This window comes from Triturus cristatus, chromosome 7 (assembly GCF_964204655.1).
Source record: "Triturus cristatus chromosome 7, aTriCri1.1, whole genome shotgun sequence".
Classification (NCBI taxonomy): Eukaryota; Metazoa; Chordata; class Amphibia; order Caudata; family Salamandridae; genus Triturus; species Triturus cristatus.
Window position 1 is genome coordinate 541,866,045 of NC_140590.1, and position 24,585 is coordinate 541,890,629.

Here is a 24,585-nt window from a genome sequence, read left to right on the forward strand (position 1 = left end):
CCAGGACTCACAGGGACCGCCGAGTGCTGCCGGGCCGTGCGTTTCGAGCCGGAGGTCATGTGTTTCCTCCCGGGCGCCCAGCAGCTCCGTGAGTCGCGACCTGCCGCGGCATCTGACCTGGCGACGGGGCTCAAGCGCCACCAACTCAGCTGCCCACAGGTGCAGTATTGCTCGCAAGTTAATTTCGCCGGTGCCAATCTGCCGCCAATATCGCCGTGAAAGGCCCGGTGGGAGCAGAGAGCTTCAAAGCTGTGTCCTACAGCAACGCCATCTTGGCCACGCCCCCCTGTTTCATATTTCAAACAAAAAGTTGGCTTTGTGGATAGACAAATGATTGTCTTTCGGGGTAGCTATTTGTACATTTCTTTCAATGATTTCAAAGCAAAACTTGTCTCATGCAGGATGATTTTATTGTGCATCTGTTTCTATTACGCTACAATATTTCTTTGACTTTAATTATGGTGGCCTTTTGAATAAGAGAATAGATACTACTGTAGTATTCCTTGGAAATGTTCATTTGGCAAATGTTTACAAACTTTCAACGTAGAGATCACTGCTCCTATTCTGCTAACAAAACTGCATGGATTCCAGGACTGACACTTTTTTTGAGCTTTTGGTTTTAAAAGATTTTTGGTACTGCTACAGAACCTGATAACAGACACTTGGGATCTACAAAAACCCCAAAGTAAGAAAAACAATTGCCTGTGTGCAAATATCTAGCAAGTGGGAACTATGAGGTTTATCCATATGGACTATTTAAGAGGAGGTGATAGGACGGAATTGAGTGGATAAATCAGATTACCAGTCTTAAGCACCAGACTTGGCAGGGGAAGTGGGATGAGGATTAACTGGGAAGAGCACTTTGGACAAAAGACACTTTATCAAATATATTTTTTAACAACAGTAAATTCTGCTGTTGGGACTCTGCATACTGTTTGCCAGGTCAAGAAGATGACAGATCAGTCTAGTGTTAACACTTGCAAGTCTATTATAAAATCAAATTAGTTTGGTCATTTATTCTAGGGAAGACTTTTCAAAGACAGTTGCTCGATGTTACATTTTTGCATACATTTATCTGTGAGTTGTGGTCTGTTTTTTGCACCTAGCCTTTTGTTGTATTAGTCTGAGATCCTTCCATAGACTGTTGATCAAATTATGTATTTTGGATAGTGAGATGTCTGTGCAAATTTCTTGAACCCGTTTTGGCCTTGCTAGTTTTAAATTGGTTTATGGTATCCTTAACATCCTGGAATGAAATTGGAGTTTCTAGCATATGCATAGTTTCTTTGAGAATTTTAAGGCCAATATAAAACACCTGTAAATTACCCGATAGACATATATAAGTAATAAGATAGAATTTGACAACGGATTCCTCAATTGAACAAGTATCTTTGACCCTGTAATCTACTAACTGCAGGTCCCTCACCTTGTGAATATCCCCAGGCACCAGACTGGATCTGTAAAACTCAAAAAGCAGTGCTGCTGTGCATAGGTAGGTGGCGTCATGCAACTCTGTTTGGACTCCTCTCCACTCTGGAAGTGATGAGAGGAGCTACATTCTAGCATCACCCATGCACGCTGACGCGGTTCCATTTTTTTCTGTGCTTTCAGATGCAGATCTGGAGCGCCGCTCCTCTTTTTCTTCTCTCTGTAAAGAGATGTTTTCCTCTAAATTCTTCCACTGTGCAAGGGAACATGTCCCCAACTAAGACTCTACAGGTTTTAAAACGTTTAGGGTCTGCTGCAAACAGATGTCTGTGACAGATCCCCATGAGGTGTACCTTTGGTGTTTGGGTTTGGTGCACAACTCCAAGGCTTTTGATGATTGATCCCAGATGAGAATGCAAAGCTCTACGATGGCAAAACACCACAAGACTTCATGCAGGTCCTTCTCCCAGTTGAAGTCAAGAGTGCGGACCCGCTTCTGCACCTGAAGTTGTTTCCCCAGCAGATCTTCTTTGTGGTCAAAGTCTTCAGATAAATCCAAGAAGAAACATAAGAAGTCCAAGCAGGACTCTGCATTTCCAATCACTCTCATTCTTCAGAGAAGCCGTGAGGGTTTCACCGTGCCTCCAGGTCTCGCTCCTGCTCCACAAGGAGTTGATTCCAACTTTTGTCCCAATGCATGCTGAGTTCCCAGGTCAATCTGCGACGTTGCAGCTGGTCCAAGCCTTTCAAGAGGTAATGCTGCACATCTTTGGCATACTTCTGGCTCTGTCTAGTGCACCTTGGGGCCCCAATGGGCCTCCAGTTGGGTCGCTGCGTTGGATCTGTCATCTGTATCCTTTCAACTCACTTTGGGTTCTGCACCAGTGTCAATGCCAGCTTTGGATGTGTTGCTGAAATCTGTGCCAGTCCCCTGGACACCACCAGAGGAGTAGCCACAGTCTACTGTGGTATTGGACTCCGAGCTGAATTTGTCTCAACCTTGACCAATGCCATGCCCAGATCTTGAATCAAAGGGAATGCCCATTCTCTCAGATTCAGACACTATTGCACTACTTTGTAGTGGCGCACAGACACTCCACCAACTTTCTGGCTCGGACTCCGATCAGAATCAGCCAAATGGAGATGGGATGGGATGGGCAAGAGTTTGTCTCCACCTTATTATGAAGATAGTTGTTATATGGACCTTCACAATGCAAATGGATTGGATACCTCACCTGATACTGGGTTGTCCTTTGCCTCCCTATTATGGAGGTAAAATCAAAAGTGCTCACTGAGGTCCGTGAGCTTGGCCAGGCACTGACTAAACCTCTCCTGGCCTTCAACAAGGGCGTCACTTTGGGCTCTTGAGCAAAACCTTTTTGTGGATCTCCATTCAATTACCATGTTGCACACCAACACAAACCAGCTCAGGCGACCCGACTACTTCTCCGAATAGAGAGTTCAAACATTTCGAAACAGAATGTTCTTCTCAGCCAGCCTTGCCTTGAGTTCAGTCAATGCCATCTGCCTCCTTGTACGTTACACCTATGCAGTCTTAGACATGGTTAATGAGATTTTACCAGCAGTCCTAGAAAATGTACGCACTTTCTTGGCCCAGACTATTCAGGAGGGCCAGGATGCGGCCAAGTTCATCATCCAGTTGGGCATAGACATCTCTGACTGTCCTAGTATCCTAGTAAGGGTTATTGGGACAAGTGTGAATAAGAGCCACAGGCATGTCTGGGGATGTCCAGGTATCCCTACTAGACATGCAATTTGACGGTTCCGACCAGTTTTCGTGAAAAGAGCAGACTCGGTGCAGGATCGTTTTAAAGAGAGTTAATCCATGGAATGCTGTTTAGACCTTTCAGTACCGGTCCAGCAATTACTCCAACAGTTTTGCCCTTTTTAGGAACATGCAAGGGGCTTGGCGTATCGATAGCATCAGGCCCTGCCTCCTGCTCAGCAGGATTCCCAGCTCTTTCGAGGTCAGGGCTGTGGGCTCAACAGAAAATGTCCAGGTCATCAGGGACAGTGCATATCCCAATTCCCCAAGGCTCCAGCAACAACCTCAAAACCTCTTTTACTGCACCCATAGTGGCACACAGCCATCCAGTAGGAGTGTCAGAACATTTAATCTGGCAGGTGGATTGTTCAAATTGTCCTACAGGGCTATGCCCTACTATTCATCTTCAAACCACTGCACCTGCCACCAGGGCCGAACTGGGAACGCAAACCAGCCCTGGCAATTAAGTCCGATCAGCCCCCGGGGGGAAGGGTTACAGCCAGTGCGGGCCTGCCTGCCACCAGCATCAGAGCAGCTTTCGGAGGAGCATCTGTCTGTTTTGCACCAGTCGATGCAGGCCTGTTTGACAAAAGGTGCCATAGAGTGGGTTCGGCCCTCGGAAGTGGGGAATGGATGTTATTCCTGCTGCTTCTCCAACATCGGATCTTTTATATATTCACATGCTTGAATCATTGCCTGTTGTCAGGATGGGAAAATCTTCAAAAACCCAGTTTTTATCCACAGTATTGATAACGAGACCATCAATGAGACCGTTGATACGAGACAGTCAACGTTGATGGCTTGCAGGTCTTCTACACGGCCCTGGTACAGTACCATTAATGACAACCTTACTGTCGATAACACCATCGACGATGACGATACCGTCAACTCCAGCACCGTTGTCGACACTTTTAATAGGGAATGTCTTTTCACCATTAATGATGCGAACATTACTCCCAGCTCAGATTTTACAATCTGATCAGGAAGAGGATGCCTCGCAGACTGCTCACAGTCCAACACAATTGAAGGTAAAATATTTCCAGATTTGGTGATTAAATGGAGGAAAACTAATATTATGCAGGGTATAGTTACCAGCAGGATTATATTCCTCAAGTTTTGCATTCTTGCATGCCACCTAGACAATACAGAGAGCCTGAAGTGGTTCAAGTGCCCACGGTCTTTCTATCTACATTGCTGCAGATGATGGATAGTTTCCAAAAGCTTTTGTCACAACATCCAGCTAATAATCCTTAATTTGTTTTGCCTGCACCTAATCCTTTGCCTGCTACCTCTCCTCGACAGCCATCCCCACTGCCTCCTCCACGAACACCATAAGAATCTTCCAACAGACCTGTTCAAAGACCACTACTCCCACTAGCTGCTGAAGACACGGATGGATGAGGATGAATCCAATAATTCTATATAATCTGATACAGATGAGCAGGATGATGTACTTCCACTAGATGACGGAGGACAAGATGATATTGGACAGGATTTCATTGTCCCACGGAGAGTGGATGACGTAGCTAATTCACAGGATTTAACAGGTGATATTTCTAGTTTTCATTCATTAGTGGAAAGAGCTTCAGAGAAGTTCACTCTACCAATGAAGTCAGTGGATCAGCAATTTTTCCTTTAGGACTTTAAAGAGCAGCCACAAAAGCCTATAAGATCAATACAGATTTTGGATTGTCTGGTCGAAAGGCCCACAGCTAATGAAAACACCAGCAATGAGATCTCATCTGTAGAAAAAGTATAACTCCCTGGATGTGGCTCTGGCTTGCTCACTAGGCATACTAAACCAGATTCATTCCTCTCCTCAGTGGCTCAGCTGAGAACCAAGATTCCAATCACGCCGTCCTGTGGTCTGCCAGACAACTTTAGTAGACTTATTGATAACTTGGGTCGAATAATTTCATCTATGGCAGAGACCTCTATCAAGACAGCCAGTGCTCTGGCAATTTTAGGATGTTATGATCACCAGATGTGGAATGATATTGCACCCTTGACTTAGCTCATCCCGGAAGATAAGAAGGAGACGGTGAGACCCATCCTTAAGGAAGGAGAACTTACTTCCTCATTCATCATTGACACAGCACGGGATGCTTTGAATACACGTTTTCGCCAACTTAAAGGAGGAACTGTATTAACAAGACAAGGCTGGCAAAAGTGTACAGCCTTACATCCTGGGGTACAATCTAAGATTCTGGACATGCCTTCCGCTGGCCTTACTCTTTTCGGCAATCATGTGGATGAGGCTCTTAAAACTGATACGGATACTGGCAAGGCTTTAGGTCTTTTTACTGTATCGTATATATGGATCATCTACATTTTGTGGCTCTCGATCACTAAATTTCAGAGTAGGATTCAATCCATATGGAGGTCAGGAAGGTTCATTCTGTTCTGAAAGACAATCCGGATGCAATCAAGAATACTTCTATAACCGTAATCAGAGACAACTTTATGAGAGATGTTCAGGAAGGAAGAGAAATTTCTCTCAATCACTCACCAATGACAATCAGAAGAGAGCTTGACTCTCTACCCTTGCCCCCTCATCCAGACTTTACCTTTCTGCTCCTGCTTGGGAGTCTATAATAAATGGGTGAGGCAAATTGTTCTTTCAGATCTCATGTTGGAGTTCAACAGTGACCCCCTGTATGCCCGACAGAGAAGGAGCATCATCTCCATTTGAGGGAGCTTCAACGGGAAATTCTCCTGCTCCTCCCCAAGGGGTTTATAGAGATTATCCCCAAGTCACAAAGAAACCAAGTATTTTATTACAGGTCAGTGAAGACCAATCCTGAATCTCAGATAGCTGAACGAATTTTTAAAGAAACAGTCTTTTCGGATAATTAGTCAACAAGAAGTCCTCGTGATGCTGCAAGAAGGAGTTTTTATGATTCCTCGGATCTTTGGGACACATACTTTCACATACCTATTCACCGAAAAGACAGAAAATATCTCTGATTCTTGGTAGCAGGACAACACTACCAGTAAGGTGCTTCCTCTCGTACTCAAATCAGCACCTTGAATGTTTACCAAATGTCTCACTTCAGTAGCTGCCTTTCTCAGTTGAGAAGGTCACCAAGTGTGCCCATCCCTGGCCTGCATTAATATCTTCCAGAGATTGGGTCTCACTTTGAACAGAGAGAAAGCATCATTAGAACCTCAGACAAAAATTTAGTTCCTGGATGCATTACTTGACACGTAGCTGGGAAAGGCTTTTCCGTCATAGGAAAGGGTGAGAAAGTTGCAATCTGTGATGAGGACCCTTTTACAAAACAATCAGTCACAGTGAGACAATACAAGTCCCTGTTGGGCATGATGGCATCATGCACATGTCTTGTCCCCTTTTGTAGGCACTGTATGAGGCCTGTTTAGCAAGAACTGGATTTGCAATGGAAGCAGGTTGAAGGATCATGGGAAGATACTGTCTGTGTCACAAGGCGCTGAAGGAGGCATTGCTGTGGCGGAGGCTTCCAGCAAATCTGAATGCAGGACTTTCTTCCTGCCTATAACTGAAGGGATGATACAATGAATGTGTCCATGGAGAATTGGGGAGCACACCTGCAAGAACTTTCAACAAGAGGTCTATGGCCAGATGTAGAGAAGATGCTTCTTATCAATGTGTTGGAGCTCCAATACTATATGTCTAGGTTTATAAGCGTTCTTTCCCAGATTAGCAGGCCGACCAAGTCCTATTCAGAACATACAACACAACTACTATGTTGCACAAAGTCAAACAAGGAGGAACACGGTCCCGACCCCTCTCAGAAGAGACTTAGCTGCTGTGGAATTGGACTATTTCTCACGAGATTGACATTGGTGTGAAACACCTGCCAGAACGATCAGGTAGATGCACTCAGTCAGCAGTTTTTGGATTGTCATGAGGGGGAAATAGAGCATAATCATGTGAATTACATATTCAATCAATGGGGTCGACCCATGATCCATCTGTTTGTCACTCCAGACAACAGCAAATGCCAGTGCTTTGGAAACAAATTTTGATGTCCAAGGATATAGGGCAATTTCTCTTTGATCATTTTTGTCCAAAATCTTTTCTTACACTTTTCCTCCATTTCCCATGATCCCAAGGGTGTTGACGAAAGCAAAAATAGATCATTGCACTATGATCCTCATTGCTCTGGCGTAGACACACCAATATTGGCACACCAATCTCCTTTAACAGTCAGTACGTCCAGCCATTCATCTTTATATTTACCCCGAGATCCTAAACAGACACAATGAAAAATTCTGCACCACGACACCATCGCTGAACCTCACTGCATGGTATCTGACCACTTAGAGTCTGGTCGTTTGGATCTGCCGCAAGAATGTAGAAATATTCTGGCTCAAGCTTGAGCTCCAGTGGCTACAAACACCTACAACGGTAAGTGAAAGTGTTTATGTGTCTGGTGCAGGGATAAAATGCATCATCCACTTCGAATAAGACCCCATCAAATTATCCTGTACTTGTTGGATCTGTCTAAGAGTGGACATAATTTTCTTCAGTCAGGGTCCATCTGGCTTCAATTTCAAGGTTCAAGATAACGGAGTTGTCGTCATCTACTCTGTTCCCCCAGTGTATCATAAAAAAGTTTATGAAAGGGCTCATCAGAGCATTCCCTCCTCTCTGACATCCTCTGGTTCCACCAGAACTTAATACTGCCATCAGTCAGTTGATGCTTCCGCGTATTGAGCCAATACGTAAGGCACATTTGAAATTGTCAAATGGAAGACAGCGCTTCTCCCGGCTCTGACATATGCAAAAAGAGTGGAAGAGATTCAAGTGTTCACCATTAAGGAACCTTTTCTCCGATTCACAAAAGGCAAGGCACTCCTGAGAACCAAGCCTAAATTCATACCTAAGGTTCCTACTGCTTTTCGTTTAAATAAACCTGTCATTCTCTGATCTTTCTTTCCAAATCCTCCTACAACAGCAGAAAGATCATTGCATTCATTGAACTTACGTAGAGGCATCCATTTCTACATAGATAGGACAAAGGACATACGCACATTGGATCAGCTGTTTGTGTCTTTTGGACAGCCACAAAGAGGTCATCTTATGTCCAAACGGGATAACTCGTAGGCTTACAGCCTGCATTACCTTCTGTCATGTCAAGGCCAAGCGCCTGCTATATGGAAGAGCGAGAGCACATTCCACCAGGAGATTGGCATCAACTGCGACAGTCTATTCCGGTGTGCCATTGAAAGACATCTGCCATGCAGCCACGTGGATGAGCAGGCATATATTCATGAAGCATTACTGTCTTGCCGTAGATGCAGAAGCTGAGGCAACAGTGGTGTAAGTAGTCATGAGAAACTTGTTTTGACTCCTTCCTGCTTTTATTATGCATTATAATGTATACTGCTTGCTATTCTGAATCAAGCATGTGAATATATAAAAGATTCAATGTTGGAGAAGAAATTAGTTCTCCAATGTTGGCATCTTTTATATATTCACATGCGACCTCCCCTCCTCCCCGGTAAGGGGCTCATTTGTTATTTCTCTTCTAACACTTGAGCATTGAAATCTGAGCTATGGTGGCCTCTAGGCGGAGTAAGAGAGCTTAAACTTCCACCTCATTGGCTAAAGTTATGGTTATTTCAAATAAGGAGGATGTGTTATTGAACAAATGATATTGTTTCAGGCCTATGCCCATTTTAACACTGTTGCTACTATTTTAATATAACCAGGATTCCCAGCCTGAAGATCGGAGAATGATTTAAGCTTGTGAATATATAAAAAATACCAATGTTATATTCCATATAGGTACCCTATATAGGCACAGGTAACATTGCAACCTTTCACCTATATTCTTCCCTACATTACATACATAACTGTTCTCAGGGACTGACCTTACCTAGATACGACACTGCATTCAGAACGCGGGTTTTTCCCTGGTTCAAATCTCTTACATTATGCATGATGTTTCTTGAAATTATAGCAGGACTACCATCTCCTGTATAATATCTCTTTATAAAGTTCAGGCCCGACGTCCTCCTCTAGGCCGACACAGTAACACAGCAAGGTAGGACTCCAGGGGAGACCAATGGGTATATATACGGCACATCTTGCTTAGAAGGGCAGAGGAGACCGAGACTTCGGCGGCTGACACACTGACCAGAGACGCTGAGGTTCCTGCATGCAGACACTCCAGCTCGCAGTGGTCTAACATCCCTCGCGGGTTGTCCAACTCGAAACCAGGATGGGGTCCCATATTCTCTCATTCTCAGGTAATGTGGTTGACTAGGTCCTAGAGGGATTCTTTGCATAACACCTACACAGATGCTAGGTACATTTAGATACATCTAGTTAGGGAGGCATCGTAGGAATATGCATTTTTTATCATTTATTGTATGTACTTGTATATATTCATGACTACTGCAAGATGGTAGAACTGTACCATCCTTTTACTTTCATAGTACTTCTAATCATATATCTCTGCTACTGTCTGATGGTTGTTGAAGCTCATCTATTCTACACTAGAATAACAACTGTTCAATAAATTCTTATTGACAAATGCCCAGTATGTTTATTCTGTATATCTCTGAGACAAACTAAGTGAGCACGAGTGACTGAGCGAAAGGTAGTATATTGTTTCCACGAGGATCAGGGTTGTCATGTTCTGAGGTTGCCAAGAACTATTCTCTCCCCGACAAGAGAAGATTATAGTGGCACTGTGAGTTAGCTGATACAGACAGACTAACATACCCGGTGGGGGGCACGGAATCAGTCTGCCACCAATCCCACAGTTTATGTAATTCAAACGCGCAGATCCTGTATAGGTTATATAGGAACTACAAGACACCAAGGTTGGAGAACTGAAGTTACAAGTAAGTAACTAGTTTCTTCCTTGTTTCGAAAAAGGATGTAAGTCTTCCTCCGAAATTTGGATCTCCACCCTCTCACCGCCTTTCTGTGCAAGGATAAACTCAAGAGTCTAATGCTAGCCATTGTTCTTTCTGTCCTGGATCCCGGAGACCAGAGATGGTGTTGTTGGACCTGCAGGATGCCTATTTTCAAATTCTTGTCCAAAGGCCCACAGGTGTCTCCTGCATGGGCCACAAGCACTTCCAGTTAGCTGTACTTCCTTTCGGACTCACCAGTGCCCGTTGCCGACCACTTATAGACGAAGTGAACCACTAGACATTGTCGGGGTTCTCAATCAACCTGCCGAAGTTGCACCTGACTCCTTTACAGAATCTCCCTATCATCTGAGCCATCCTGTATACAGTGCACTTTCAGGCCTTGCCTCTGGACCAGTGAGTACAGGACATTCAGGCTATGATCCCGGTGTTTCAGCCTTTGTCCTGGCTGAGGATGGTTCTGAGGCTTCTAGACCTCCTAGTTTCCTGCATGTTGTTTGCTGACCATGCTAGATAGCACTTGTGGGCTTTGCAGTGGGATTTTAAGTTTCAGTCTGCCCAGCATCAGGAGAACTTGTCAAATTCCATCCAGGGGTTCGGAGGAGATTGCAAAAGATCTGCAATGGTGGCTCCATGGAAGAGCAAGTGCCCATTCCACCAGGAGCATGACAGCAGTCTAGGCCAGTGTGCCATTGAAAGACATCTGCTGTGCAGCCACCTGGAAGAACAGGCATATGTTCATGAAGCATTACTGTCTTGATGTGAATGCAGAAGCTGATACAACAGTGGAGTTGGTGGTTCTGAGAAACTAGGACCGGTTTTGTACAATTTAGGGCTCATCAACCAAGTACAGCTTGGTTCCAGTGCCACAGTGTGGACAGGACCCACGTCTCGTGTTCCGGTTTATGGAGGACCAGGCTTGGCAGTTCAAGCTGGACTATTCCCATTGGAGCAAAGTCAAGACTGATTTGCATACGTCTGGGTCCAAACTGAGGTGGCATGGTGGTTAAAATAATGATCCACTGGAATGCAGCCCTGAATAATTGCCCGTGGCTGAGAACAATTCAAGTATTCCTTCCATCACTCCTTTATATTCAGGGTGCCCTGAGTCATGTGCCCGGAGGCTCTGAACCTCTAGAACTGGCTGAATCATCAGGGCAATTCTCTGGTGTTATATCACCTGGCTGGATCTTTAAACACCAAAGCAGACAAACGCCGCTGACAGCACCTACCAAATTACAAATGACAGTTACACTGGAGGTGGCACAGGGCATCTTCCAGCAATGAGGAGAACCCTTGCTTGATCTTTTCGCCATGACAGCAGGGTTGGACTGGGAGCTCAAAGTAGTCCTGGCAATATTCTCGGACCAGCCCCTGAGGAAGAACTACCTGGCCCCCAGAGACTGGAAATACTTGCATGCTGTTTGTTACTGGGGGCTGATATTGCAGCACCTCTGCAAAACTGGCCCCGCCACTGCAAAACCAACCCCCACCCTTCCAGCCTCACGGGGAAACGCCCAATGCCGCTACTGCCAGTCTGGCCCTGCATGGCAGAAAACATAAATGTCAATACCTTTGTGCTTTGGAGTTTCCATAAAGGCTCTCCCTCGGAGACTCATTTTGCATCGAGTGGCACACGGAACTCCTATACACCTTCCTGCCACTACCCCTTCTTCCCCACATTCTGAAGGAGATCAAGAACCACTGGGCCCAAGTCTTTCTAGTGGCTCTGGATTGGGCCAGGAGAGTGTGGTACCCAGAACTTCTGGGCATCAGTGCCGAGGTCACAAGGCACTATTACTTTGGCAGTCACGTCTGCTGACCTGGAGGACTTACAAGTCTGAGACATTCTACAGACTCACCACCTTGGAAGATACTGCTTTGGTATCTATTCACAAGGTGAGGAATCTGCGTTTAGAAGTATCAATCAGAAGGACTAGTTACCTACTTTGCTAATGCTCTTTCTGGTGGATAATCTAACTGAAGATTCTTCACCACCCTCCCACCTCCCCACTTTGTCGAATGGTCTCTTCTCCATCTAAAATGGTCCCAGTTTAGGAATCGGTCACAAGTTCATCCAGTTCTTGAATAGGTTCTGCGTCTGACGGAACAGATGAGTTTACCAAAGAAACTGACGTCCGGGTACATGGGTGGCTCTTAAGTGCAGCTCCACTCGTCAGTACCGGACCAGAGCAGAGCGGAGTCGTACAATGCCACAAGGTAAGGAATCCAACAGAAAGACTATTATTGAAGGTAACTTCTTCATCAAAGTCTGTCCTGACTAATGCATTTGTACTACAGCTCTTACAATGTGGGTAATTAACAATCATGAGGTTGGCCATATTTGCATCCTAAAAAATTTAATTCTCTTATTGTGTAATTATTATACCAGTTTGTTAATTATATTTGAATTCGGTTGCCTGTTGTTGGGTGAAATATTTCAAGGCAGCAAAGTATCTTTGTAATATCTCTCTCAATATTTTAGATTTGTCACTATCTATATTAGTTTGATTTCAATTATAGTGTTTTGTAAGCTAGGATACCAATTATTTACCAATTATCGTGCCCCTGATTGAAGCTTAAAGGCATTTCAACAAACATTATTATAATAATTTCACTTGCATTCATTTAGAAAAAAAAGATTTCTATATATTTTATGTGCATAGATATTTGTTCACTAACCTTGTTACCTAATGATTAGCTCTTGCCTGTGCAACGTTTGCAGCACTCCGTTTACACATTACATTAATTTACCTAGTGTTTTTTTCAGTATGATCTGAGACAGAAATTGGCTCTAGCCATGAACTGATTGGTATATATAAAATAGCTTCAAACGTTAGGGGAACTGCAGTCTTGAAGGACTTATGATGATTAGAAAAAGAGAAAGTGGGTAAATGGGTGGAGATTGGTTTTCATTCTTAAAGAGTCACTCATTTCCAGAAGTTTTTGGTTGCTTTTTGTGTTCTGGAGGACTGGTACTGAAGATATGTGCCTATCAACTAGTGGGTCAAATGGCAATTTGAAATCCCTTTACCACTGGAATAATATGGGAAACAGAGAAAATCTTTCCTTGTCAGTCCAAAAAATGGCAGCATCATTAGCATAAAATGTCTATTTCCAACTCAGTCTGAAAATATACAGCGAACATTGCTGTCTTTGTGGTGAGATTTTAAGCATGGGTCTAGGTTTTTTTAGCTATAAGAATCTGCAGTGGGACCCTCTTTTTATTCTGATATGCAAACTCTACAACTTATCCCTAGTATAGTTGATGAGCATGCTGGAAGACAGACTAGAGACCTCACTCTCAGAGCTTACAGCTCAGGACCTAGGACTCAAGGACACTTGAAAGGGACACAGCCATAATATCGTAGAGGTATCTTCAGGCTTGCTTGGATTATTTACAGGAATATCTTGTGAAACTAGGAAGGAAGCGTGAAGCTTTATGGAACGTAGACTGCTGTAGCAAGCTGAGAAACACAAGGCACCCCCAACCGAAAAGGAGGCAGCACTGGAAGAGAGCTCACCGGAACCCAGAAGGATAGTTCACTTGAAGGCCTTGGACTGAAGCCCTCCCTGAGCAAGTGCTGAAACTGGTAACACGGATGAAGACATAATAGAGCCTTCAGTGTGGGCTGACATTACGGTGAGGCACGTCACCTTGCTTCAAGCCAGGTCGATGGCTCAGCCTATTGTGGTGGTGTTTGGACAAGGCCGGTAAACTAGTCTGCATAGCTGAGGATTGAGACACTCTTTGACCACAGAGAGGACTTGTTTGTGAGTGTTGGCTCCCCAGGGAGGGACAAGCTGCATAGATTAGCAGGCCTGAGCTGTGTGCACCATACCTTTCAACGCTGTGGGTCCACAATCTGCGAGAAAATGAGAGGGAGGAGAGATACGAGACGGCAGAGTGTCATAGTTGGTATGAGGAGTACCTCATTTGCGACACACATATTGACTGGGGCAGGGACAAGAAGGAGTCGAGTATCATTGACATATTACAGAAGGGGGCTGCTGAAAGGTCTGGGGACAGTCAGCACTGCAGTGATGAGCCCAATGGGGCGCAATCTAGGATGCCTTGAGGAGTGTCACACTAGATGGGCCAAGTGCAAATGTCTGAGTGGATGGACTATTTATATAGGACAAATAAATCATCAGGCAGCCTGTCCGGATTGCCTCCTATCCCTTCTGCTTTTTACTCTTGTTCTAGAACAACTGTTGCAGAAAAAGTGCAGTGAGGTCATAAAAGGAATCCGGTAGGGCCAAGACACCTTCAAGGTCACTGCATTTGCTGAAGATATTCTGATTGCGCATGTAGAATCAGTGGGCTCTTTTTGGGAGCTCGTGATTGCGCTGGAATCCTTTCAGGCATTATCTGGCTTTTGCACAAACCTAGTTGAATCAGAAGGACTCCAAATTGCAGGAAGCATTGTAGACTGATATCCCTTTTTGGTGGATTACTTCTGGAATCCAGTATATAGGTATTAGGTTGCCACCCAACCTATGAACTTGTACTGAGGAGAACATGACAGGCTTACTGAGAATGGTCAAGGCCAGTGTGACATCTTGGCCCTCCCATATGATATCCCCATTTACTCCCTTATTTGGGAACACAGACTTGACTCCAGGGCTCGATAGGGGAAGATTGCAAATGTGGTAAGAGGGCAGGTATCGTAAGCTACACGACCTATTCATACACAGAACTTTCAAATTATTTGGGGAAGGAGTTAACCTTCCCAGAATCTGAAAGGTTCCACTGTTTGCAGCTGAGGGTATAGGTTCTGCAGCCTGATGTTAAAAAATTGACTCAATGGAAGTTAACTTCCTTTGAGAAGTGTTTCTGTACTTTAATGTCCACAAAACATTTGGTGTCCAGACATTATCGCTTTCTTAATTCACAGGATCCAGCTTGCAAGTTCCCCTTCCAGTGGGAAGGAGACTTGCAGATTACTCAGAGCAGTGACAGCAGACATAGATGAGGGCAAGCAGTTTTGCCAGGCACACCCACTGGAAAGAACCAGTCTACAATATCTTGTACAAATGGCACCAAACCTCTCCTGGTATGCACCTAAGCGACAAAGAGGGGAAGCAGTCAGAACATTGCGGTCTATACCACAAGTGTTCTGACTCCGCAAGCCCTACCACGCATGCCTTAACCACACATATGTGTGTTTAAGGCAATGCGCGGTCTAGTTGTGGGCTGCTGCGGACGGCAGCAGGAAGACCTCGCAGGAAGCAGTGAGGTAAGTGGGACAGGGTGTAGTTCTGAGCTTGGGGTGGGTTGGGGGTTGTTTTCTGTGCTGGGGGGTAGGGTAGTTTTTTAGGCTGGGGGTGGGTCTGGAGTTGTTTTTTGAGCTTCGGGGGGGTCGGGATAGTTTTCTGGGCTCGGGGTGGGTTGGGGCTGTTTTGTGGGCTGGGGTGTTGGCCGGGGGTTGTTTTTTGGGCTTGGGGTGGGTCGGGGTTGTATTGTGAGCAGGGGGTGTCCTTGGGGGGGTCGGGGTAGTTTTCTGGGCTGGGGTGTGGGTCGGGGTCGTTTTGTGCGCTGGGGGTGGGTCGGGTTGTTTTGTGGGCTTTGGGTGGGTCAGGGGTTGTTTTGTGGGCTCGGGGTGGGTCGGGTTATGTGCGCTGGGGGTGGGTCAGGGGTAGTTTTGGGGGCTGGAGGTGGGTTGGAAGTAGTTTTCAGGGCTGGGGGGGTTGGAGGAAGTTTTCTGGGCTGAGGGTTCAGGACTAGTTGTTAGGGTCAGGGGTGGGTCGGCAAATTTTCAGGGCTGGGGGGGTCGGGAAGTTTTCAGGGCTGGGGGGGTTGGAGGTCGTTTTAAGGGCTGTGGAAGGGTCTGACTAGTTTTCAGGGCTGGGAGTAGGGGTAGTTTTCATGGCAAGGGGGGTCGGGGAAGATTTCAGGGCTGTGGGCTTTGGAGGTAGTTTTCAGGGCTGGGGGTGGGTTGTGGCTTGTTTAGGGCATCCCTTCTAAATTGCGATTTCATAGGGTATGTATCAAAGTTTTGCAACTGCAGTAGTAGTCGCAAATCATTGATAGGTTACCAACACCTCAAAGGAGGTGGTAACCCATTCGCAAATGGGAAGGGGTATCTTTGAAATCCCTTCCCCTTTGTGATTGATGTGTAAAACTTTCTTTTAGGGGTAAGGGTGGTTCCTCCTTACTCATAAAAAAAAATTGAAAACAGGCTGCATTTTTTAAAAAAGAAATTGCTTTATTAAAAAGCAATCACATACATGGTGGTCTGCTGACCCCAGCAGGCCACGATCCCTATGATGGCAGCAAATTGTAGTGGGTTGCAATTTTCAACATGCTTCATTAATATTTATGAGGTAGGTCGAGTTGCGACACCCTAAGATTTGGTATTTTGCAAGCCAAAGTATTTGAGCATATGTCGGTTTCCAAATACCAATGTGCACAAATTGTGACCACTTTTACTGAATGCATTCTATGAACATAAGGGCCTTAGGCTCTCTATTGGGTGAGTGGGAAGACAGTAGCCCACCTGCTAGTAGCAGGAACGTAACTGATACTGGTGCTGTGGTGGGGAGAACAGATTCCAACATTAGAACTGTGGTTACAGAAGATACGGTGACTCTTGAGTCTCCAGAAGCTCACGTTTGATGCCTTAGATATTGGGGGGAGGGATCTGTAAATTATAGGGCCCGGTGCATATATACCCCAACACAGACCATGAAGGCCTAACGGGTCCGAGATGGCTAAGAGAGTTGGAACTACAAGATGAGGCCACCTACCTAGTTTGAAATTAAAGGGGACTGTGGAGAAGTATCGAGCCAGCATGTAGCATCTCACCGATGGAGAGTTGACAGTAGGGTTAGAGGACGGGGGGGCCAGAGATTGAGCAGGGAGATATACTGGAGAGTGGGTGTGATGGAGGAGGGTTGCTTGGGTTGGGGAAAGTTCATTGGTGGTTATGTCTGGATTTTGTTGTATCTTATTCCTTCAAAGAAAATCTAATTACGATCGAAAATTAAACATTAGGATTACAAAGGGCCAGATGTATCGAGGGTTTTACCGGTTGCAAACGGGCCGAATCGCACAATAGGCCCGTTTGCGAATGGTAAAAATCCTTTTGGGATGTATCAACCCAAAAGACATTCGCAAAATAGGTAATCGCAATTTTTGCGATTACATATTTTGCGAATGCAGTTAGGGAATCGCAATTTGCGATTCCCTAAATGCAATGCAAGAAGCATTCTCAGAATACGAATTTGCTTTAAGGAATTGCAAATTAATTTGCAAATCCTTAGAAAAATGCACAAAATTGCATTTTTCTAAGTGCCATCCCTATGTAGAACCCGATTCACGGTCAAGAGTGGAAGAAAGAGAAGATGAGCATTTCTCATCGCCGTTACCGAGTGCCAGGTCTCTGCCTCTGCTGCTGTAGTGCTAGCTATACTGTACGTTTATAAACTATGGCATCCAAATGTACAGAGAAATTGCACATTGTACTTGGCGGCTACGACCAGACTTTGAACATAATGCAGCACCGAGCATGTGATGCACAGATGGGAGAACATTGATGATTCACAGGGTAGTGTGTGGATCCACAAGTTACCAGAGACTGTCCCCCCAGCTTGCATCAGGGGGCTCGGTGGTGTGTCCCCTCAGATGTTCAGCACTTCCCCAGCCCCAAGAACATGCGCTTTTTTTGAGATTTCAACCTTGTCTGTCTCCCACAGGTCTCTGAATGGAGTGATTGAGCAGATGGAGGGCTTCTCCAGTAAACTCAGTGACCTCTCGTACAAGGTGGAGAGCACGCACCAGAACACCTCCCAGGAGCTGGAGATCGGGGCCCGCCAACGCGACGATCAGCTCCGCGGTACGTGGTTGGCTCTCTATTGTCATCATTACTCGTTACCATTAGCTTGCTCCTTCTCTCTCGCTTACACCCTGGCTTCTTCAGGCAGTCGCTTTCTTTTTCTCTTTGTGACATTTCCGACCATTTCCTAATTGGAAAAGTCCATACAGTCGCACCTGTTTTAAGAGTCACATCTAAAGCCAGTGCCAGCAGCCCTTCTTAAAGGGGACATGCGATGAATGAGGTCACCATAGCTCTCAAAGCCCAAGGCGGCGTCATCGATCAAAGGAACATTCTAGAATGCTGTATTTTGGGGAGTGTTACAGATTGAGGCCATTTTTTCTCTACTGGATAGTCCCTTTAATAAACGAGTGCTGTATGGATAATGGCAGTCAGTTAGACTTTCCTTGCCTTGGTCTCCTGTCACGTCCACTTTCACTTTTAGCCTGCTGCTTTCCACTAATAGATTCCCTGTTCTAGCCTGATGCTTTCGGTATTACGCTTTTCGTCGTCTCTTGTGATGTGCTGATGCCCTGAGTCTGATCTGTTTTCACATAGGTTCTTCTTGGCTCTCTCTGATAGGGCCTGATGCTGCGAGGACGCTGTATTTCGCTCACTATCTTCTCACAGTTATATTCTGACATCTTGAGCACTTCCCCTTACCCCCTTCTTTTAGACTGCTCTAGAGGCAGTGCGTAATTGAGCAGTGGTTGTATGCAGGGTCCACCAGCACTTATTTTTGGGGACCGGCACTTATTTTAATTCATTAGATAGAGGGGAGAAAACACACCAGTGGCAAAGAAGGAGGAAGAGAAAGAAAGAAAAAACAGTGGCAAATGGAGAAAGCAGGATTGAAAAAGAACTTGCAAGAGTGAGATAAAGTTACGGGTGTGTATGGTTGAATATGAAAGAGACATGAAGTGGAATCAAGACTACACAGCCTTGGCATTTGCCTTCCCACATTATGGGCTTCTGGCCAAAGCTTTCACCCTGGCACGAATTCTTTTACAAATTAAACACTGTCTAGAGGAACACTTCTCATATGAGGGGCAAACACAGGATGGTTCTGATGTTAGTGTTAGCTGATGTTGCAATAGGAAGTAGGGTCATTACTTTCCACCCACCTACTCCACCCCAATCTCCAAAACAATAAAGTAATGTGTGGAATATGGTAGGAGGGAACCTTCAGTCTCAGGTCTCACTACAGCAAACCTATGCCCCGGGTAACATAGGCCAAAAGGCTATGGATTTAGAAAGCAGAGATATCTCTCAGAAGACTTAGAGCATACAGGTTCAAGCTGCACACTGTCACATACTAGAAATTCCACAGGTGATTCTGATCTTCCAAGTTGTTGCCTTTGAGACAGCTGAACTGTGTTTCAGGCTTTACAAACCTTTACGGGCTCTGTTCCACAAAGAAGGATTATTCTTCAGAGAAATATTTTTGTTTTTAGACAGCAGAGCTTTCTGTTTGATAACAAAGAATTTACAAGTGTTGATAATAAACAGCAGATCTATCTCTTAGTCTAAATATATTTTATCTTTATGACCCGTATAGCACAGCTAATGTATAACATAAAATGCAGGCATTGTATCCGTCTCATGCTTAAGGCATCCGGTCTATCTCTCATGTTGCACACAGCAGACATTTGGAGTCCTTAGGCTGCATTGCGCTACCTTGGGGTAAATAGACAAGCAGACTATAACTTTAGACAGCAAAGCTTTATATTGCTGGACAAAGAATTCACATCCAGACCTGACACTGTAGAGCTACTCCTTGGTTACACACATCCTTCAGGTGCTAACTTTAAAGAGCAGTGCTTTCCTACAAGCTGCATAGATTTGTAGGCATTGTTTTAGACGACAAAGATATATCTTGGGATTCACAAATCCTGCAGATTCAGGATTGACAGCAGAGTAATCCCTCATTTAAGCTACAAGGCACGGCTAATGCTCAGATTATGCATACTTTACAGGATTTTACTCTAATCAGCAAAGCTATTACATAGGTTACTCAAAACCTACAGGTTTGTCACTGAAATAGCAGAACTGTCTCTAACCAATACTGAATGTACAGTTTTAACCCACAGTTAGCAAGCTGTCCTTCAAATGGCATAGGCTCGGTCAACTGAAAGCAGAGCTATTTTATGGACTCAGTAGTCACCAGCAGATATATTCCTCCAGATTAGGTGTCCGACAACTAAGATTTCAAGAGCAGTGCAACCTCCATGATTGATTAAATGTTTCATAAATCATCCATGTACTATGCCTCGAATCACACCCAGTATCAAGCAAGGAGCTGAGTCCTCATTATTTGAAGCTCATCTTCTTGTGCTGCCGCTCTGCTGTCCACCCCATCCCTCTTGCTCTCCTAGGGATGTGTTTTCTTATATTTACAGTACTCGTTATTATATAAAGATGAGTCCTGCCCATGCTTCATTGCTGTTATGCCTTTATACACAAGCTCTCCGTTAGCCAGTCTCTTTCTTCATGTTCTCTCTTGTCCTCTCTCATTTTTTTGTTTTTATTTATTTTTCACTAATTAATTTACCATCTGTCTCATTAATTGTGTCTCACTAATCCCAAAACTATGCTATTAAGGGGAAAGGGAATATTTGTTATCAGCTGTACCCTCCACTCCCAAGTATGTTGTGCTATCATAGAGCTGAGGGGGCTGGAACATAACATTATTAAAATATTTATGTAACTTATATCGTATTAACATTTTATAGTTATTCCAAGTTCAGCAAACTACTAGAACTCTACTTTCTTCTGATAAGCAGATTCCCAAGACTACGTCCCTCCTCCTGTGTCCATGTACAAATAAATACGTATTATATGCCCCTGCACAAGAGAGTGATCGTTATAAAGTTTCATTTTCTGAAAAGAGTTGGCAGAGAGGTAGCCTACTTCATCAGAGCAGCAGAGGGATTTTATTTTTCTTTCTCAGTTCTGCAGGAGAGGTTAACCAGGCAGCAGAGGGACATGGAGGAGGAAAGAAGCAGGCTGCATGAAGTGATCACAAAGATGGAAACCAGACTGAGTGAGCAGGCGCGGCTTCTGGAGCAGGTGGGCAGACATAGAACACCATCCCAGAGGGAACGACGAGGGTTTTGGCTCTGGGGAAGAATCTACTTATGAAAACAGTGTCTTCTCATGATAAGTCTCTTTCAGGACCTAGGTCATAGAACTAAGATGTAAATGAACATTTGTGTTGTTTTAAATGTATTGCACACAATCGCTGTGCTTAACGTATCATATAGAGACTTCTAGCCGCAGAATCCTTACCTTTGAAGATTTTTCGTAGCCAGCACCCCTGCGTGCCAGTAGGTGGCATTGTTCTGCTCCGCATGTGTCGTTCTCACCAGAAGTGATATCGACGGCACCTATATAGGCACCATCTAGGTGCGCTGACGTCAGTTCGGCTCTTTCCTTGCCAGCCAGCGCTGATCCGTAAAAAAAGCTATCCCTTAGTCACTGACTGGATCTTTTAAACATTTTGTTGAGTATTTTTTGATGTTTGGCCTCCTGGTGTGTAGTATGTCATCTAGAAAGACAGGATTCAAGCCGTGAGGAGGCTGTCATCGGCCGATATCAGTGACAAATTCACACCTTGTCTACCTGTGGTGTTTGGAGCATGACCATGACCCGAAGTCGTGCTCCGATTGCTGCGCTGTGAATCCTAAGGCCTTACGGGAGCAATCCCTCAAGCTCATAGGCCTGGCTCCACAGTAGAGCCTGTGCTTGGGCCGACTCCGTGCCTCCCCGATTTTCCGGGAGCTGGAGCGACTCTCGCTCAACTAAAAGAGTTCTATGAGGCCATGCGCCTCATATTTGCGAAGTCTTACCACTCTGGCGCGCCTTCGGGCTCTGCTTGGTCAGAGGGAAACCCATCTGGTTCCACGCCAATGGATCTGGCCCTAGCTCCAGTGAACCCCTATGGATCCATTCCTGGATCCTGACCGGCGCCAGTCGTACCAACTGAACCTTCCCCGATGCTGATGCTCCCGGCAGCGCATTCCCAATTGTGATCCTTGACTGATACGGAACTGGATGGGCATCGGCCGACTCCAGCACCGAGAGGAGCTTTGCCTCCTAGATTGGAGCCCCGAGCCCTGTTCCCTTGGGTTAGAATGGGAGGGGTTTCTGGACCCTGGAGAATACCAGCCATATGAAGAACACCCTAGCAGGACTGGTGTTAGGAACTGGGTGAATCCAGTGGCCTGGATACCTCTCCAGATACTGGTATGCTTTATCCCCCTACTGGGGCTATTGAGAGGGGAGCTTCATGCGCAGTGGATAGTGCAGAGGGTGGCTAAGGTCCTTGACCTTCAGTTGCCCTTGGTGGCATTCAAGACTAACATCTTGACAGAGGTGCTGCAGCTGGGAGTCTTCACATCCGAACTGCTACTCCCGTTCAATGACGCTATCATTGACATCCTTTTGGGGACTTGGTCCAAACCCAACACATGGGCTTCTGTGAATAGGACGATTGGCCACTGCCCCACTCCAGGGCCCCAAACTTCCTCTCCCAACACACTACTCCAGAGAGTTTGGTGGTCCAAACCTCAACATCCCATGGCGCATTCCCTACCACCCCTCCAGATAGGGAATCCAGGAGGCTGGACTCCTTGGGGAAGAGGATAGTTTATTCTGCCAGCCTGGTGTTGCAGTCGGTGAACACTACATGGCTATTGGGCCATTACTTCCACACTCTGAGGCACACAGTTGCGTTAGTGCTACCTCAGGTTCTGGAGGAGGCCGGGCTGTAGTCTGTTAGGCTGTTGTAGATGGGAGAGATGCAGTAAAGCTCACTATCCACAGTGTGACTTGACATGACCAACTCACTGGGCAGAAAGGTTTCATCGCGGTGGCCCTGAGGCGCCGCGCCTAGTTGAGGACAACTGGCTTTTCGGGGGATGTCCAGGCATCCCATTCGATGGCAACCATCTCTTCAGAGACTTGGCAGATTCGGCGCTGAAGCGCTTAAAGGACAGCCGGGATTCTGCCAAGTCCTTGGGCCTTTCTATGGCTGCATGTCACCCCCAATCCGCCTTTCTCCGCTATGGACAGGGCTTTAAACCACGCCAATTCCTTCCCAGCCACCAAGCTGCTTATGCTCCCCAGCCTCTGCATTGCCAAGGGCATGGTACCCACATTCCTCCTGGGTTGGGTAGCCAGTGGTCTAGTCAGTCTGCGTCCCGCCTCTGCCCCAGCAACTGCAGCTTCCAATCCCTCCCAATCTGCCCCTTTACCACCATGGGCATCCGGTTGGCAGCAGGATTCGCCGCCCCACTGACAGTCCATTACATGGGACAGGTGGGTTTTGCAAATCATCCGCTGAGTCCGGGTCTGGAGGCTCAGTGGACTAAGGCAGCCACTGCAGGGGCCTGTGTTCGACCTTATGGTCACAGGTTCAAATCCCGGCGGGTCCACTCAGCCTTTCATCTATCTGAGGTCGATAAAATGAGTACCATTGAGTTGGGTAACAATAAACATCTGTTATTCAGCGCCAGGACACCCACGGGTAATCGTGCACTTTACAAATACACCTGTTATGTTATGTTACTCCCTCCCCTTCGCAACAACCCCAGCCTCCATGCCACCATCTCACAACCAGCTGATAGAGGATCATCTGTCCCTTCTCCATGAGGAGGTCATGGCTCTCTTGGCCAAGGGAGCCGTAGAGAGCATTCAGGTGCCTGAAGTAAGCTGTGGTTTATATTCCCGCTATTTTCTGGTTCCCAAAAAGGACCAAGGCCTTCTTCCCATTCTGGACCCAGGAGACTAGATGGTAGCATTGGACTTGCAGAACGCCTACTTCCACATTCCCGTACGGCCTGCCAACCGGCGCTATATGTGGTTACAGTAGGCTACGAGCACTTTCAGTTCGCCGTACTTCCTTTAGACCTTGCTAATGCCCCTCAGGTGTTCACCAAGGTGATGGTGGTGGTTGCAGCTCATCTGCTGAGATCAGGGGGGCTGTCTTCCACTATCTCGACAACTGGCAGTTGAAGGCAGGCTCAATCCAGGCTGTCATATCCCACCACCAGACTATGGCTAACCTAATGCACTTGCTGGGGTTCACTATCAACATACTGAAGTTACACCTGACTCCCTCTCAAATGCTCCCTTTCATCGGATCTGTTCTGGACACAGTGCAGTTTCGGGTTTATGCTTTCTAGCAGTGAGTCCAGGATATTCAGGCTATGATATCTTTATGGATTGGCCAAACTTTATCAATAATCTTTTTTTAGCTTTGCACAGCTTGCACTATCCTCTCACCTTAAATTGTTCTTGAGAGTTAAAATAAAATTCATTGAAACCCCACAGTGACCCTTAACACAAGCCAGTTTATCATTTATTCCTGACTAAAATGAGCAGACTGTGTAAATAGGATGACTACAAGATAGCCAGGCAGATGGAGGCATACGAATTATGGTTCACAACAGTGGTCTCCACCTTTGACATCTCAGGACATACAATTCTAATATTTTTAGGAATTTGATGTAGTGCAGACCTAACTCTAGTGAAGTAGAACACTGTAGAAAAAAACAATTTCATTTTATCATAAGCATTGTGGACATTCAATGCTCTTCATAGTACAGTATTGGAGGGATCTAGAGTTTACAGGATCAAAGACCCCAGGAGATGATGGCATGGTTATATCACTGGAATAGTACT

The 24,585-nt window shown here is 45.6% G+C and overlaps 1 protein-coding gene across 4 annotated transcripts in view; it reads left to right on the top strand.

Moving 5' to 3' along the window:
• Nucleotides 1-24,585, top strand: part of FBF1 (Fas binding factor 1) — a 612,463-nt gene that overhangs the window by 458,433 nt on the left and 129,445 nt on the right. For all 4 annotated transcript variants that reach the window (XM_085616959.1, XM_085616957.1, XM_085616961.1 and 1 more), the window contains 2 exons: nt 17,783-17,922; nt 20,852-20,970. In XM_085616959.1, the coding sequence (XP_085473085.1) occupies nt 17,783-17,922; nt 20,852-20,970 (259 nt within the window). The remainder of the gene's footprint in view (nt 1-17,782; nt 17,923-20,851; nt 20,971-24,585) is intronic.